This window comes from Chelmon rostratus, chromosome 6 (assembly GCF_017976325.1).
Source record: "Chelmon rostratus isolate fCheRos1 chromosome 6, fCheRos1.pri, whole genome shotgun sequence".
In the NCBI taxonomy this organism is placed as follows: Eukaryota; Metazoa; Chordata; class Actinopteri; order Chaetodontiformes; family Chaetodontidae; genus Chelmon; species Chelmon rostratus.
This window is the reverse complement of record NC_055663.1, coordinates 25578464-25595087: the sequence shown is the minus strand read 5'-3', so window position 1 is coordinate 25595087 and position 16624 is coordinate 25578464. Positions and strand designations below refer to the sequence as shown.

The following is a 16624-nucleotide window of genomic DNA, read 5'->3' as shown; positions in this document are numbered from 1 at the left end:
GAAAATATTCACTTTTGAGCAAAACTCTTCCTGTTGTCAGATCAGTTCTTCTACTTTAGATACTCCAATACGCTTTACTGCTGATGTTTCTTTATTTTTCATAGAATAAACTTTGACGCAGTATTTGTATTGGAGTATTTTGCATTTTGACGTTGATACTTTTACTTTAGTGAAGGACTCAGTTTTCTCCTCAGAGATAAAAGACAACCTTTCACTCTATTTTCTTCCTGATGTTTCTTACTAATCTATTGGAGGGAGATTGAAATGTTGGGTAGGGGTGGTTCAGTAGTGGATTTTTTTTTTCTTTTTGGGGGGGGGGGGGGGGGGGCGTGTATCGTCTTTCACTCTCCCTCAGGGAAGACCACATGACCCGGCATGACAGAGAGAGGCAGCACAGACAGAGAAAAAAGAGAGAGAGAGATGTTGGGCCCCGCTGCTCTGAGCTCTTCAATGAAAACCACATGTAGGACAGAAGGAGGGGGTGAGGTGTGTGTGTGTGTGTGTGTATAGTGGGGGGGGGGTTAGTGTAATGACTAAAAACCCAGCCTCCAAGACCGAGAGGAGGGAGTCACTCTGAGCGCCGCCGATATTCCCAACAAGCTTTGCAGGGGAGAAAACTGTGTGTGTGACACACAGCTAAAGACGAGTGTGTGGTTTTCTGTGTGTGTGTGTGTGTGTGTGTGTGTGTGAAACCACTAGAAGAGGCTTTGACAGTACAACACACACACATAATTTTGAGCTCTGGGCTTCAGTGCGACTGCAGGACAGAAAGCTGCCTTCAGTGTCGAGGTGGAAGCTGAAAAGAACAAGAAGAAGAGGAGAGATTTGTTCTCAGTGGCTGGTGTGATCTGCTTTGTTTCTACCAGAGGAAGAAGAAGAAGAAGAAGAAGAACTAGAAGTAGTGTAGAAGAAGAAAAGAGGCCAACATGTCCAACGCTCTGCTGAGGAGAAACTCCAGCAAACAGGGTTTACAAAACCTGATGAGGTATGTGATCGATCTTGTTCTGCTGCTGGTTTCTGTGTGTTTCTGTTGTGTACACACACAGAAAGAAGCAACTCGGGTTAATATTTAAACACCACACACACTTTAAACACACATTTACATCTCTCTCACACACACACATATTCAATTCAGTTAGAGATTAGAAAAAAAACCCTAATCTTTGCCTGAGAGGAGCGATCAGTAACCTGTTTTCATATTTTCAGTGTCTCTGATAAACACGTCTGTCTAATGGGAACAGTGGGATTACTGGTGTTTTGGGTCACGCAGGGTTTTGGGGGGATTTTGGGGTTTTGTATCGACTTACCTCCACTCACATGAATTAATCATAACAAAGGAACAGTATTAAAAATCCATTTTGTGCAGTGATCTTTATTATTTTGCTTTTAAAACATGGTTTTAGCGTGTTCAGTTAGTGGTAAAATAAGCCAAATGAAGGCAGGAAATGTTGGTTTTCAGTCTCTCGTCCGGACTGACTGAGGGGTTTGAGGCGACCTGGACGCCCGAGGCTTCTCTGTTTCACAGAGAGGGGAAGTAATGTCGCTGACCTGTGTCAGAGGTGAAAGGTCACCTGAGCCAGTCTTTTGTTTTCTGGGTGCTTTCGGGCGGCGGCACGTCCTGTCTTTTGGGAAGATGTTCTTTTCCATCCTGTGTTTGACTCCTCGGTGGTTTGACTGGAGGACATGAGAGCTCACTCACAACAGAAGTCTTTGGTCTTTGTGTGGGATGAGACGGTCATACGGTCAGAGAGTCTTGACTTGGCGTGACAGACCACATGCTGAATCTGGCCGGTCAGAGGTCTCGGTCTTTCATGGCTTGCGTGAGATTTAAAGGTGATCAGTTCCCCTCGACATCATTCTCCTCACTCGTCTCCATGTTCACAGCTGAAGAGCTCTCTGTGCTCCTATTGGTCGCTCAACACGTCGAAGAAGTTGTCAGATTCAGTGAGAGAAGGTGGAAAAATTCTCACTTTTTGTGCTTCATCAGGTGCTGGTTGTCTTCCACTAACACACCAGATGAAACCAGAAGCGGTCAGACCTGATGCTCATTTGAGTCCCAGATTTAGATCCCAGCATCAGCTGATGATAATTAGAGGTGTGGATTGGTCACTTCACTCAAGTCAAACTTCAATTTGAAGATTTTCTGACTTTTAAACAAAGTCAAAATATGCTGATTTGCTGTCTGACATGTCGGATGAGAAGATCAATACCACAATATGAAGCTACAGGTCACAGCTGGTTAGCTTAGCTTAGCACAAAGAGTGGAAACAGCTTGCCTTGCTTTGTCCAAAAGTCACAAAATCTGCAACTAGAACTTCTAAAGCTCATAAATGAACACATATCATTAAACATACGTGTAATCCAAAGAAAGACTTGAGTACAGAAAGACTAGCTGTTCCCTCCTGTTTCCAGACTTTGTGCTAAGCTAAGCTAACCAACTGCCAGGTGCAGCTTTATATTTAATGGGCAGATATGTTGTATTGATCTTCTCATCTTCTGATCTGAAGACTTCTGGTCTCAACGTGTTCATCAGTTCCAGTCAGGGTGATTCATCAGATGCTCGACAAGTGTGTGAAGCTTTGTGGACTAAGAAAATACTAGTAGAAGGTCTTCGCTCTGGTGACTTTCCGTTCCCTCCAGAGTTTCCCTATAGAAGGCTGATGCATGGATTTGTCACTGACTGTATTAAAGCCTTGCAGTTGTTGCTCTGAGAGCCCTCAGGGCGTCTCATAATCAGCGAGCTCGATGTAAACCTCTGACTCACAGCGAGATCTGAGCTCGGGCTGTATGTTTATGAAGCAGATAACAGCTGGAGGAGGCGGCGTCTCGCAGTGATTCAGTCCACTCAGCAGATGGCATCAGTCTGGCTGACGGCAGCGGTGACATCACTCCGAAAACCAACTCCCACACCAGCGCGACGTGTACGTGTTAGCCGAACTGTTTTACATCCGTCATCCACATCTGACAGCCTGATTCATTCTGCATTTTTAGGCTCGGAGCTGTTGAGGAGTTCAGGTTTATCCAGGCTGCGTTGCCTCACAATGATTCCTTCCAGTTTATTTGCTTTGCTGGAACTCAAATGTTCACATGGTTCTCACCACAGGGTCCATTTAGTAGCAGTTCTAGAGCTTTTGCTCATATCACATAATCTTCCTCAGCAGATGGAGTTTGTCCAGTCGTCTTGGAATTGAAGCGGTGTTAGGACTGAAGTTCAGTCTTTGTGTGAGCACTATATCTGTGTGTTAATAGGTGGTTTTGATGCTTTTATTTAACAACTTTCTGGTAAATCATTCAAAGTTACGGTTTTTCAGGCCTGTTTCGAAAAAGGTTTTAATGTTTTTATTATATTCTCTACATGGATAGACAGAAACACATGAGACTTAATGGCACTGACAGTTTAATCTGAACCCAGCTGTGGTTTACCAAAAAACAGCTGTGGAGACTAGCAAAGTACAATTTGAGGTATTTGTTCTGTTTCTTTCTACCTCAGTGCAAATATTTCACAGCTACTTTCAGATTAAGATCTGACATAAGATCAGTTTATTAAATACGACCTGTATCAGTACAGAAATCGTTCCGATTGGCTCCACATTCAAATGCTGCAGAGTTTAATCCCTATCAGAACATGTCATGATGACATCACTGCTGTCACTGACCTTGTTAGTAAAAAGAGATAATTGACGTGGAAGCATTCATGACCCCACTCGAGGGGCGTTTGATTTTCACGCCCTTGTAGTTTTACGGGTTGTCGCACTTCCTTTATCCGTGCTCATTGTGCACCACCCGTCTGTTCATTTTGTCTGTTTTCTCTCTATAACGCCATTAAATGACTCGTTAGCTTTTTCAAGAACTGTGTCACCTGACCAGCGTTGTTGTCTGGAACAGGTTTGGTGCTGAACATTGCCCACTGATGCTGTCATATTTCCATATTTACCTCACAGACTGCCTGTGTATCATCATCGCAGTGTCTGATCAACACTGAGCAGCCAGCTGTGGGGGTCTGGGACAAGCCCACCAGGAGAAAATATTTTGGCTGTAAAATCCCAAATCTGTTCTCCTCTGGCACATTCTAATGCCACTATTCCAACATGCACACTGATCTTAATTACTGCAAATTTTAATGAGGTGTTTGCCAACCTGATTGCAAACATGTAGTGAATAAAGGAGACTTTTTTCAACCACACAGTCTGTAAACAGCTTTTAATATTTAAAACCAGACCTGTTCCTGATCAGAACAATGCAACTGCAGGATGTCTGTCTGTCTGTGCAATCGTTTCAATTCTTGATGTGTTTTTAGATCAATTATTTTGCTAACATTGAAGACGAGTCACCACTGTCTGCTGGACAGGACACACACACACACACAAACACACACACACACACACACACACACATCATAGAGCATGTGGCTGATACAGTCGGTGCGCACACATTGTTTTGAATTGGAGGTGAGAGGTCACGTATTGCGAATAGCAACACATTCATCCAAACAGTTTTATAAGAATCAAGAATTATCATAATAAATCAGCCAGACGGCCGTTTGGTGCTATTTAAGAGCTCAGCGTCATCAGATAGCGCCGCCGACTGGAGCCCAGAACACACTGTTATCAGATCAGGTCAAGGCAGGCTGGCAGCAGGCCTGGTTTTAATCAGCTCTTTCTGGGAGACGAACGCCCCCCCGACCCGGTCCGGCTCGGCCCTCGGCCCTCTGCGATGTGATGTCATCCAGGAGGCATACCTGCTTCAAAACAAACTCGCTGCTGCGACCTCTGACCCCTGAATCCCCCACATGTGGGTGGGTGTCCTCAGTGTTTACGATCCAGGCAGATAACAGGCGGAGGAATGTTTTTGGGGGGAGGTGAGGGTGGAGTGAGCTGATGAGTGATGGGGTGCTGAGCTCCCCCCTCCCTCTGCAGGTTGTCTGGATTGAAGAGATGGAGGGAGAGTAAACAGAGCGGGGTTTCCTGTTTCCACTCATCTGTGAGGGCAGATGATGGGTTTTTATCTGTCGACTTCAGCGTGATGACGTGACTAAACAGTGACAGCACAAACTGCCAGACCCTGTACGATGGATCTGATCTTCATGGCACATTATGACATCCTTTAAAAAAGGAACAAAATCGATGCAGCTGAATCAGACGTCGTCTTTTTTATTCCACACTAAACTACTTAAAGGAGCGGTGAGTCGTTCTGCAGACAGATTGTTGATGTTCAGTGAATATCTGTCTGTTCTGTGCGCCCTGAAACAAAACCCAGTGTTTATACACAGCCCTGGATCTGTGGACTGGGCTACACAACACGATTGTAGCCAATCAGCAACAGGCGGCGTTCACGATCATGCAATCACAATCAATCAAGTGATCACATGTTGAAGAGGGTGAGTATGAAGTAGCTCAAACTATCTTCACCTTGAGCAGCTACAGCAGTAAAATGCTGCTGACTCATTGATGCATCAGTAATAATGATAATAATGATGATGATGATGTCAGTTATTGTTTTGTAGAATCTGATTTTCTGTACTTTTACTTCAGTAAGATTTCGAATGCTTTCACTGCGTGGTGTCAGCTCTTGTGTGGACGTGAAGGTTCTCGCAGGTCTGGTTGTTCCACTTTGCTTCAGTGTGATCTGAAGTCGAAAGTGAGAAACAGCTGAATCAGCTGAAGGACTCGTTTTGTTTGTTTCTGAAGTCGTAGTGTTACGAAATAATTGTGCAAAAACCAGATGTGCCATGAAAAACATCTCCGATTTCTTTGCTGTGAAGCTTTTGCTGCAGACGTCGTCCACTTAATTAAAACTCACCTTCGATGTTCTGGAGTTCCTCTCTTAAGCAGCACAGAGATGAGAGAGGCCGAATCAGTTCATCTAACAGATGGTTTACGAATTCAAAGGCATCAACCTTTAATTTGTAGCAACAAATGGAGCAGTTTAAGGGTATCATCTGCTGATGTGGGAACTTCTGGCTCCGGCATGAAGCAGAATACTTTCCCAGCTTCTCCGGTCGGAGGAGAACTTTCAGGGCGCTCACCTCTTCACCTTCGCTCTCTTGTTTCTGCTGCTTATCATTTTTGGACCAAATAAAGCTTCAAATACAAAGTTTGTTGTTGTTGGTCTTTGGACTGCTCACACAGAGAAAGATGTCCTGGCTGCATTTTTTGGATTTCGGTTTATTTGGTTTCACATTGAGCGCCTCCTGTCCCCCCCCTCGGTCCCTCGCGATGACGCTCGGCCGGTCACTCTCGTGTGTTTGACGACTGCACGTCTCCTCCTCGTCCTCCAGTTAAAGCCTGTGTGCAAACAAACCTGCAGGTTTCCCAGACTTCAGGGATCTGTAGGAAATGAGCTGCAGCCGTGTGCCCTGCATGGGGGGGACGAACACCCAGACACGCAGCCACAACAGGGCGATTACTGTCTGCTCAGTGACTCGGGGGGGTTTGTTGGACTTCTGGTGGTGACAACTGGTGTCTGACTGCTTGCTGTGTGCAGCTACTGTTCAGCTTTTTACCGCAATGTAGGAATATTTTGTATTTCTGTCTCTTTAAAATCAGGATCAGCTTCCTCTGCTGTTAATGAAAAACTACCAATGAGAGAAATGAAGGGGCTCAAGCAGAGGCTCAGCAGCTCTGACACATAAATGTTCTAACGAAGCTGACCGGGACTGTCAGGCATCAGGTCTGGATATCTGGTCGTGCTCAGCGAAAGGTGACAGGGGAACTTTTTGAAAAGGCTTCTCAACTGAAGAAGCTAATTCCAGATGTGTTTGATTCATCATTTCTTGACGAACAGCTGCCAGATCAGAGCAGAGTTTACAGACACTTGAATCAGAATGTAAAACCTTCTTCATCTCCCATCATTCAACAGGAAGATCTCACCTAGATCTAAATCAAGGATACAGAATGTCCCAGGCTGAATCATTTAAGGGGTCCAGACTTGATCCAGTTAAGACATTAATCGTGTCAGAGCTGTTGTTGAGGAACAGTCAACCTCCAGGTGACACTGAGAAAAAGTCAGTCCAACATCATTAGCGTTTGGCTTCTGGGAGCCGCGAATGTCTAAAACTTGGTGCCAGGCCATCCAGTAGATGTTGATCCATCAACAGAGTCACTGCACCACGTCTTACCAGAAAAAATGGAGCAATATAAGAGAGTTCTTGTGTGTTTTAAAACCGCGGGACAGTGACGGGACGCTGCAGAAGCCGTGTTGAAGCAGGAACTGGGAACACATTCACAGCAGTTTGACTCTGCAGGTCTGTTCTGGGCAGCTCGAAGTCCCCAGCTCCTTCCCCGTAACTCGTCCGGCGACTCTGGTGACTTTTTTTCTGGGAAGTGGCGTCTTTTTTGTTGTTGTGTCAGAGTGATGCAATGCCCTCCGCTGCCCTGACTTGTCTCAACACAACACTGACTTCATCTCACAAACATCTTCCCACCGTCCTCGTCTGTCCCGCGGAGCCTGGCGGGCTTTCAGGCTGAAAGGAAACCGTGTTATTATTGTGTCATTCAACCGAGTCATCCCGCCGATGACAGCATGTGTGCTTACAAAAGAGCAGCTGAGGCCTTAATACTTTTAACCTCTTTCCTCCTGACGGCGAATCCCTCTTTCACTCTGTTCCAGTGAAAAGCTGCTGGACAACAAAGCTGAAGCCTGGACAAGTGCAGGCAGATAGAGAGCAACAGTGTGTGGTTTAGGGGTTTAGATGCTCTGTTGGCAGGCGATGAAGCGTTCATCTGGTTTGTGTGTTGTGTCTCTGGTTGATTCGAATGTTGGTGTTTGCACAACTGAAGGTTTTCTTTTTTAAAGCCTCAGCGCCAAAAACCCTCCAGAAATCATCTGTGTCACCAAAATGCTGGATCAGTTTCATGTCTGTGCGTTCTGCTAACCTAGCTTAGCACAAAGACTGGAAGCAGGGAAGAAGTGTTATTCTTGCTCCATCAAAGATGAAAGAAATACACCTTCCAACAACTCCACCCTGTCTGATTGATGCTGCATCCTGTTGAAGATATAAACATGTAAAACAGAGCATCTCAGCATCCTCAACCTGGTTTGAGCTCTGTCACCATGCTGCCAACTGAACCAGCTGCCTACAGGATGGATTAGCCTGCTAGCTAACCTCCATTAACAATCTCTTCTCTTTTTGGTGATGAAAAACCTAATCCAGGTGGTGTAATGTTTCTGGACCTTCTGCCAATCACACGACCTCCAGGGCTAAAGGGCACATCGTCAGCCTTCATGCGAGGAAACGTTCGTGGAGGCAGCGTGCTCGCTCTTGCCTCTGGTGTCAGTTTACGGAGAATCAACAGCAGACTTAGATAAAACCTGCTCAGCTACCACTGAGGAAGTGAAAGTGTTGTGCTCATGCTGTTGTGATTGTCTGGAGAGGCATCATTAGCCCGACACAGTCCAGACCAGCTCTCAGGGTTTCGGATGAGGCGGGTGATTAGATGACCTGACCGAGGAGGAGGAGGATGTGAACCTGCCGGTAATCCACTGACGGGGATTAATCATTCAGTCTGGATCAGGCGATGGAGTCGGTGCCAAGTATGACAGAATCCCACAGCGCTGATTAGAGAAAGGAGACGTAACGAGAGGGCAGAGGACGGAGAGTCTGCAGCTTTCAACACCCAAACTGCTGACAACGCAGAATAAACTGACCAATCGGCAGCCAGAGCCACCTACGCTCTGCTGTCAGGACGCCAACAGGAACACAAGGCCATTCTGTGCTGGATGGGGGTCACAGTTTACATTTAAAGCTGCTAACAGAAAAATATCAACAGCAATTTGTTGTATAAAACCACTGGTGGAATGTAACTAAGTATATTTACTCTAGTACTGTACTGGAGTACAATTTCAACATACTTGTACTTTTCCATTTTGTATTATTTTATACTTCTAGTCCACTAATTTTTGGAGGAAAATATTGATTAGTTTAGTTAGTATTCACTTTTTCGTCGATTGCCAAATCTGAGATGTGTTCAAACTAAATCTTGGCTGATGTGTGCAAACATCTGACAGATGCTGGTGTGTAACTAACACTTTTTTTTATCTCTTCTCTATTTGTCCTACTGTTACGCTACATGTTAGCATTTATGACTAAGCTGTAATTACCACTTGTGGCCACAGTGGCCACTGTTCAGCAAGAACATCAGCTGTGGCTCTAATGTGTTTTGAGTACCACATTGATGGATTTTAAACAATACCAATAAGTTCCAGGAAGCTTTTATTTTGAAAGTAAACAGTTTCTGTGTTTCAGTGACTGCCTATCTGCTGCTTCCACCACCTCTAAAACAAACACTGTTCATCCTGAATGTTACCTCTTCACCACCCAGCCTCTATCAGAGAGTTTCTGACCCACATCCAGCTGTTCACCGGCCTCTCCACCTCCCTCCCTTCATTCATTTCCTCTCAGTTCGACCCGCCTGCCCGCAGGAAGGAGGAGGAGCAGGAGGAGGAAGTGATGCTGATGCTTAGTGCGGAGCTCATCAGTATCCTGGTTGCAGACCTCTGAATCAATGTCCACATGATCGCAGATCTTTTTCAGTGATTTTCAAAAACAGCCGAGTCCATCGGAGCTCAGGATTAACGAGGACGTCTTATTGTGAAATATCAAACACAGTTCAGTGTATTTTCCACTTGGAGTCTGTCACCAAAAGCTTAACGGTTATTTAAACCTGCAATAACAGACTTTTTTGTCCACTTGGGGGCAGCAGAAACAAGCTGTGGCCACATCAGTAACACATGTCGAACTTGTTAGCAAACAGTTGATTATTTACACACCCAGCAGTTACAGAGCAACATGACATTAGTTTTATAGTCGTGTCTGTGTCACCTGATGAATGTAAGTCAAATATTGACACTCTTTTAGCTCTGTTTTTGGTCTCCACCAACTCCTGAGGGAAATATCCGGCTCTTTAGCTGCTAAATGCTCCACCGGAGGAGGAGCGAGAGGGGAGCCGACGCTGCAGCTTTAACTGCATGTAAACTTCACCTGAGAGGAAACGTGAAGGTTTTATCTGTAATGATGATTATGACTTTCAGAATAAAAGCTTCTCACAAAGGCTAATACACAGAAAAACTTACTTTGTACTCCTACTTCACTGCTATTCGAGAGGAAAAAAATGTAAATTGATGAACACATTAATGCGTCAGTGATTATAAATCAATCATGTAATATACGTTATTCTTAAATGGGCCATTCTGCATAATAAGTACTTTAACTATATTTTGATGTGAGCACTTTTTTACTTGAGTAAAATGATGAATTTGGGACTTTTACTGGTAACAGAATATTTCTACACTGTGGTATTACTACTTTTACTGAAGTAACGGACAGTACTCAGTACTGTGATTAAAGCTTGGTGTCGCTCAGCATTCATAACCGTGTGAGCGTTCACGTTTGACGCGTCGTCTCTGGATTAATAAAGATTAACAGTGTTTGTGATAAACGTTGTGACTGTTTATCCTGCAGATAAACAGTCGCCGAAGCTCGACAGATGTTCTGAATCTCAGCCTCTTCACCACTGAACAGACTCTTTGTTTTTTATATTAGTATTGTTCCACAGCCACAAATGATGAAAGACTGTGAGAAGCAGCGATGCCACAGTGGAAAAGTAGTCACTAAATGTAAAAGTGATTACTTCTGTCACCTTTCAGGGTTTGGAGGGATTTTCTTTTTATTCCATTCTGGAGATTTTCATTGACTTCACTGATTTTGTCCACAAAATTATAGATCTGAGCTTTTTCCTTTTTGAAGCTTTGTACTGATTTTAAAGTGGGAAACTTTAAAAACAGGTTTTTGACCAGCACATAATAATTCTGTAGAGAAATTATTACCACTAGTGCGAAAGCAATTAGTTGATTCATCAATCAATCAATCAATCAATCAACAGAAAACTAATCTGCAGTTATTTAACTCACTTCTCAAGCAACATTTTCTAATTCCAGCGTCTTAAATGTGATTATGTTTTATATCATTGCAAACTGAATATTTTAGGGTTTTCACCAGCAGAACATATAAATATTATGCTAAATAATTGTTGGAATTATTGATTTGTTAATTGATAATGAAATCATAGCTGTAGGTTTAGTTATCGAACGAAGAATAATTTAACATGAGGAAACAAATTTAGTTGTCAGGGTATTTATTTGTATGTTGGTGATACATGATTTGTTGGTTACTGTGGGAGTGGAGAAGAACACATCGATGCTGGTGGAGCAGAATTTATGAGCTTGTGATATTTGTCTTTAAATCAAAAAATGTAATGGAGAAAAAAGAGAATGGAAAGTCCTGAAGTGAAGTCTGACTTCAGTGCAGACCTGCAGTAAAGGTGCTTTGTTACCCCCCAGCCGAACTAACTGTGCCGAGTCTCCTCCTCTGCAGGCTGACGGCTCAGAGGAGCATCGAGGACGCCGAGGAGGTGGAGAGGGAGCGTCGTCGAAGAGCCCGGGAGGCTTCGCGCTGGACGAACGGGGGCTCGCCACCTGGAGAGTTTTCACCTGAGAACGAGACGCCGGCAGAGGAGAAGATGTAAGCACAGAAAACCTGAATCATTGAAATGTTTTACTCTGTCTTTACAAACAAGTACTTTTCACTCCTGCATGTTGCAGTTATCCCCAAAATACCAACTTTATAAGCAGAACAGCCTCGTTTTATCTTTAAATAATCCAGTGGGTTTAATGCTAACAGCTAGTTGATGGTATCTTAAAATGTGCATCACCAAACTTTTGAGATTCATGGAAACATTCCTTCTCGCCATAAAAAAATGACATCAGACAGTTGAATTCCTTGTCCGTTTAATCATGGGAACACAGGAAGTTATTAAGTGCAAAACATTATTCATTCACTTCCCTCGCGTCCAACGACTTCCTGTACAAGCTGCTAAGCGCGTGACTGGTGATAACTGTGAGTTTAAAGAGTCTGTCGTCATGTTTCCCAGCTGTGGAACTCGAAGCTCCTCGCCGCTTGTCGCACGCTCGCTGGTTTACAAGGTTTCGCGTCTGGTCACATAAAACAAATGTTTCCATTGGGAAAAGCTGCAAACAACCTCTTCCTCCAGTCGTGTTGACGTGAAGACGAACACACAGCTGCCTTCTCATTACACAACCTCCGAAGAATGTTTACTACAAAGCGTCTCAAGGGAAAACCGCCGCCGTGTCAAAGCTTGCGGCGTTTCAGCCGACTTTTAATTTCGCGCCCTTAATTACGGCTTGCGCCTCCAACACCTTCTCCTGCATCACTCCACAGGCTCAGGTGGTTTCTGGCTGCACCGACTCGTCCTGAGGTCGCTCCGCTGCAGTCTGTAATTGAAAGACGCAGCGGTGAGGTAATGCTGCTCTGAAATCCCCTGAGGTCGCTGCATGATTTCAGAGAGGTCGAGTTTCGGAGGTCAAACGTTGGCAGAGTTCGAGTCCGCGGATGTTGGCTGAAGTAACCGTCAATCTTCTGCTCAAGAGGTGTTTAAAGGTTTTGCAACGCGTATAATCAAACCATCCCAGTTACCGGTCCTGGATTAACAACAATGTGTTGTCAACATATCAGGCTTTTATACACACATAGTACTTGTACAGTAGTATATGAGTACAGTAGTAGAATCAGTTACTTGTTGGTTTTGGTCTTTCTGGGATCTTTCAGATAACAATAACATCAAGATAATGTCACTAATCAAAAGTTCATCTTTTGATGCTACTTTGCATGTTGTCAGACGTTCACAATAAGTTTTGCATTGAACTTGTGCTGACGGAGTGTTAATGGCTCGAGATTCTGCTCATCGCTGCCCCCAGAGGTGGTTAGAGAGCTTTAACATTGTGTTTAAAACTGCAACAAAGATGGCTGAGCTTCCAGAGGATCTATCTAGCCTAGCTTAGCATCAGACAGGAAGTGTGGCTCTGTCCAAATTTTGAAAAAGAGACTAAGAATCAACGCTCTGTGTGGCGGCTGCGGCTCAGCGGGAGTGGCTCGTCCACTGATCACAGGGTTGGCGGTTCGATCGCCGCCTCCTCCACGTGTCAGACTCCTGGTTGCTCTCCAGCCACTGGGGATGCACAGGGCAGAACATTCCTGATTGCCAAACCTGGATAAATGTGGAGGGTTGCGTCAGGAACGCTATCTGGCGAAATCAGGTTTCCAGACTGAGCTGGACGGTTTGCCAGTGAGATGGAAATAGGTGATCTGCTCTGGAGCAGGAGCATTGTATTAGTTTAATTACAGTTAAGCTACGTTCAAGTTAAGTCGAAGGCAAATATTAAGCTAAAATGTTTTGTTTAAATACTCTCTGCTGCCATGAGAGCAAAGCACACTATGGTTCGGTTTTAACTTCAGGAGACATTTTTAGACGTTCACTTGTGATTCTGAAGAAAACTTTGTGACCATGAGGAGTAAAATAATGAGAATCAGACAGGTGGAGGTGTGTCCTGATGGAAAACCTCGACCCGCAGGAACAGAACCACCGCTGCTCGCTAAGGCTGAGTAGCTGCAGAGAGATCAGACTCCCATCATGCAGCAGGGGCTCCGCCGGCCTCCCGACCGTCTTAATCATCTGGGGAATGCTGAGTGAATTCCTTTCTGCCAGCTCCTGGGAACAGAAAACACACTCTGATTACCTTCATTCAGCGGAGGGACCAGCTGGAGCTGCTCTGCTAATCGTGATGAAGAGTTCACTTAATCATTAATATTAACACCTCAAGTTCAAACATTAAAAAACAATGAATTAGATGAAACTGCGGGTTTAAACTGCAGTGATTTGCGTGCAGAGGGAAGCAGGTGGAGAGCTGCAGATCGTCAGCGCTGATGGATGATTGTTCTACACCTCTGTTCAGACCGACAGCACCGTCAACGCTGATCCACCCAGAGGAGCTGCTGATGATGATGACTGTTAGAGTTTCTAATGTCACACCTGAAGAAATTCCTCTCTACACCAGTGACTAAAATGTTGCTTCGGCCCGGTGAACTAACGGGCAGTGAAGGACGAAATGAAGAGAATGATGTCCGTTGATGTTCAAGTGACGTCAGGAGCAAAGGAGGAAGTCAGGTGATGTTACAGAGCTCCACAAAGTGACAAGAGAACCTGTTCTCACCTGTCAGGACCCTCTGGCTTCGCTTAATTTTTCCAACACGCAGGTTAGCCAGATAGACGTCCACAAACAGCCTGTTCTCACTCCCAACATGTCAAATCATTCAGTATAAAGAACGGGAAAAGGTCAAAGGTCAGGAGTTTGGGGTGGTTGGATGGATCAAACACAGGAGGATCCAGGAGACCAGGGTGGACCAACCAAAGAATAATTTCTTTAGTAGTTGAGGTAACCGACAGTTAAATGTGTTTCGGACACAGTCGTCAGTCTTAAAGCCCTGCTTCAACTCGTACCAGTCGGTTTAATGTGATATTTCTGTGTTTTAAAGTTGTTGTTTTCATTGTGTTCTACTGCATTTCATCATCACTGTGCGTTGTTCGTCTCTCATCGCTCACAATAAAAATATTATTGTTGTTTTACGTGTATTTTACAGTAAATGTGTTTGTTTTTCTCAGCCGACGAAAGAAAACTCCAAACGGACATTAAACAAAACTGCACTTATGACACAAGCGTGTGACAAATGAACTGCGTGAAACAGGCGTGAAAAACAATCCCAGACACGTTGTGAATGCTGCTGCGTGAAACGTGTTTCCTGTTTGTGCCGCTCGTTGGAGGAGGTTAGTCGTTCGTCAGCTGCACTCGGCTGCTCATGGCTCTGTGATCATAGAAGCTGATCAGTGGAGAAATGATTTACTCTGCCTCACGGAGGTCTCGTGTTTGGATCCAGCTGACTCTGATATGTTTCAGCTAGTACAGAACAAACTGATGGAAATGACAGTCTGACTGTTTTGGCGTTTCTTTAGTGCAGATGAGGCCTTTTGTCATGATGGCGGTGTAGGAGGAGCTGTCTCTCTCCTCTGCACATTAATAATATCTGCAGCAAATATCTGGCCAGTAGCTGCGAAGAGAATTTACCAAAGTGCTGGACAGGCTATCCTCAGAGTATCCAGATTACAGTCGTGATGAGTCCAGATTACTCTAATGTGAACGCCTCCCTGCGGTCTGAGCCCTGAAGGCTCGTTACTGAAATCACTTAACGCCGTTTGACGGACAGAATCTGAGCTCTGCTCCTCAGACCAGCTGTCACTTCTGAAGTGACTCAGGTCTGGACTGACGACCCTCCAGAGTCATATCAACAGGTTAAACCCCCACCAGCAGAGACGTCCCGACTGAACGAACAGTCTCTGAAACTGTCCATAGGCTCCAACTGTATTATTCCTCACAGCTTTTGTAATCATCACCAGCAGCCTGAACCCATCCGATGATATTTTGTCCCCACAAAACTGCAAAACTCGATATTCATGCTGCAGACGCAAAACTATTATACAAAATATCATAGAAAACCATCTGGAAAGCTGCTTGTGATGATTATAATAATAAAACATCTCAGGAGCACAACAAGTCCTGCAACAAAACAAATCAGCCAGTTAAGTGCGACAGACAACAAACCTTTATATAAGTGCGGGACCAGCTTAATTTCAGGGTGCTGAGGAGAAAAAATCTATTAAGACATTTAAATACTGGCAGACATCAGGGGAAGGAGACTGTTTTAATGCCTTTAGATTATTTTATTGTTTTTACACCAAACTGTAACCTGCTGAAGACGCTGCTTCAGTTCCACTCAGCAGGTTTTCTGACTCGCTATGATTTAATTTGTGTTTTAGTGTTCTGTGTTTTCTCCGCTTGCTGCTGGTTCACATTAGTCGTCCCTTCCTGTCTCGTCTTCAGGTACGACGGCGACCTGAAGCCGAGCAGTTCTCCGTCTCTGGAGGAGGACGAAGGCTTCAGCGACTGGACTCAACGGCGAGAAAGACGGAGGCAGCAGCGCCTGCAGGAGCTCAGTCAGGGAGGCGAGGAGGACGAGGACGAAGAGGAGGTCACAATAAATAAAGCTGCACCCGTAAAGACTGTCCAGGCCTCGGTCATGTCCTCCAGCCAGCTCCAGAGACACGAGCGGGAAGAGGTAGACAGGACCGAGATGGAGACGGAGAGGAGGAAAGAACGTGAGGAGGAGGCGATTCAAGCTGAGAGGGTGAGGAGGGAGAAAGAGAGGGAGGAGGAGGAGGACAAGAGGAAGAGAGAGGAGCAGATGACCAGGAGGAAGGAGGAGATTCAAAGGCCGAAAACAGAAGTAAGAGTTCCAGTCATTCTAGACGAGTCTGAGTCCAAGCCAAGACTATGTCAACCTATTCAAGACAAGTCCAAGTCAGTTTCAAGTTATTTAGTCCAAGTAAAGTCTAAAGTAACAGTCTGTTGTTGGGTCTCACGTTATTCAAGACAAGTCCAAGTCAAATTTCAGATTATTTGAGACAAGTGAGACTGAAGTTTAAAGTAATTCAAGAAAAGTAATTTACAACAAAGACAAGCCTGAAGTCATTGAAACAAGTCTCAAATCAAGTCTTAAGATCTTCAGGATAAGTCCACATCACATCTCCAGGCATTCGAGATGAGTCCAAGTCAAGTTTGACAAAAATTGGGACAAGTCCAAGACAAGTCCAAGTCATATTTCAAGTTATTTCAGGCTAGTCTGAGTCACGTCTCAGGTCATTCCTGGTCTAGTCATCAA

The 16624-nt window shown here is 44.7% G+C and overlaps 1 protein-coding gene across 2 annotated transcripts in view; it reads left to right on the top strand.

The window, feature by feature from the left end:
- Nucleotides 1-556: 556 nt before the first annotated feature.
- The window catches only part of lsp1a (lymphocyte specific protein 1 a), a 35392-nt gene continuing 19324 nt past the window's right edge, over nt 557-16624 (top strand). The window contains exons 1-3 of one of the 2 annotated variants that reach the window (XM_041939054.1): nt 557-985; nt 11372-11518; nt 15787-16189. In XM_041939054.1, the coding sequence (XP_041794988.1) occupies nt 927-985; nt 11372-11518; nt 15787-16189 (609 nt within the window). In that variant the 5' untranslated portion in view covers nt 557-926. The remainder of the gene's footprint in view (nt 986-11371; nt 11519-15786; nt 16190-16624) is intronic. The other variant, XM_041939053.1, reaches the window with a different exon arrangement.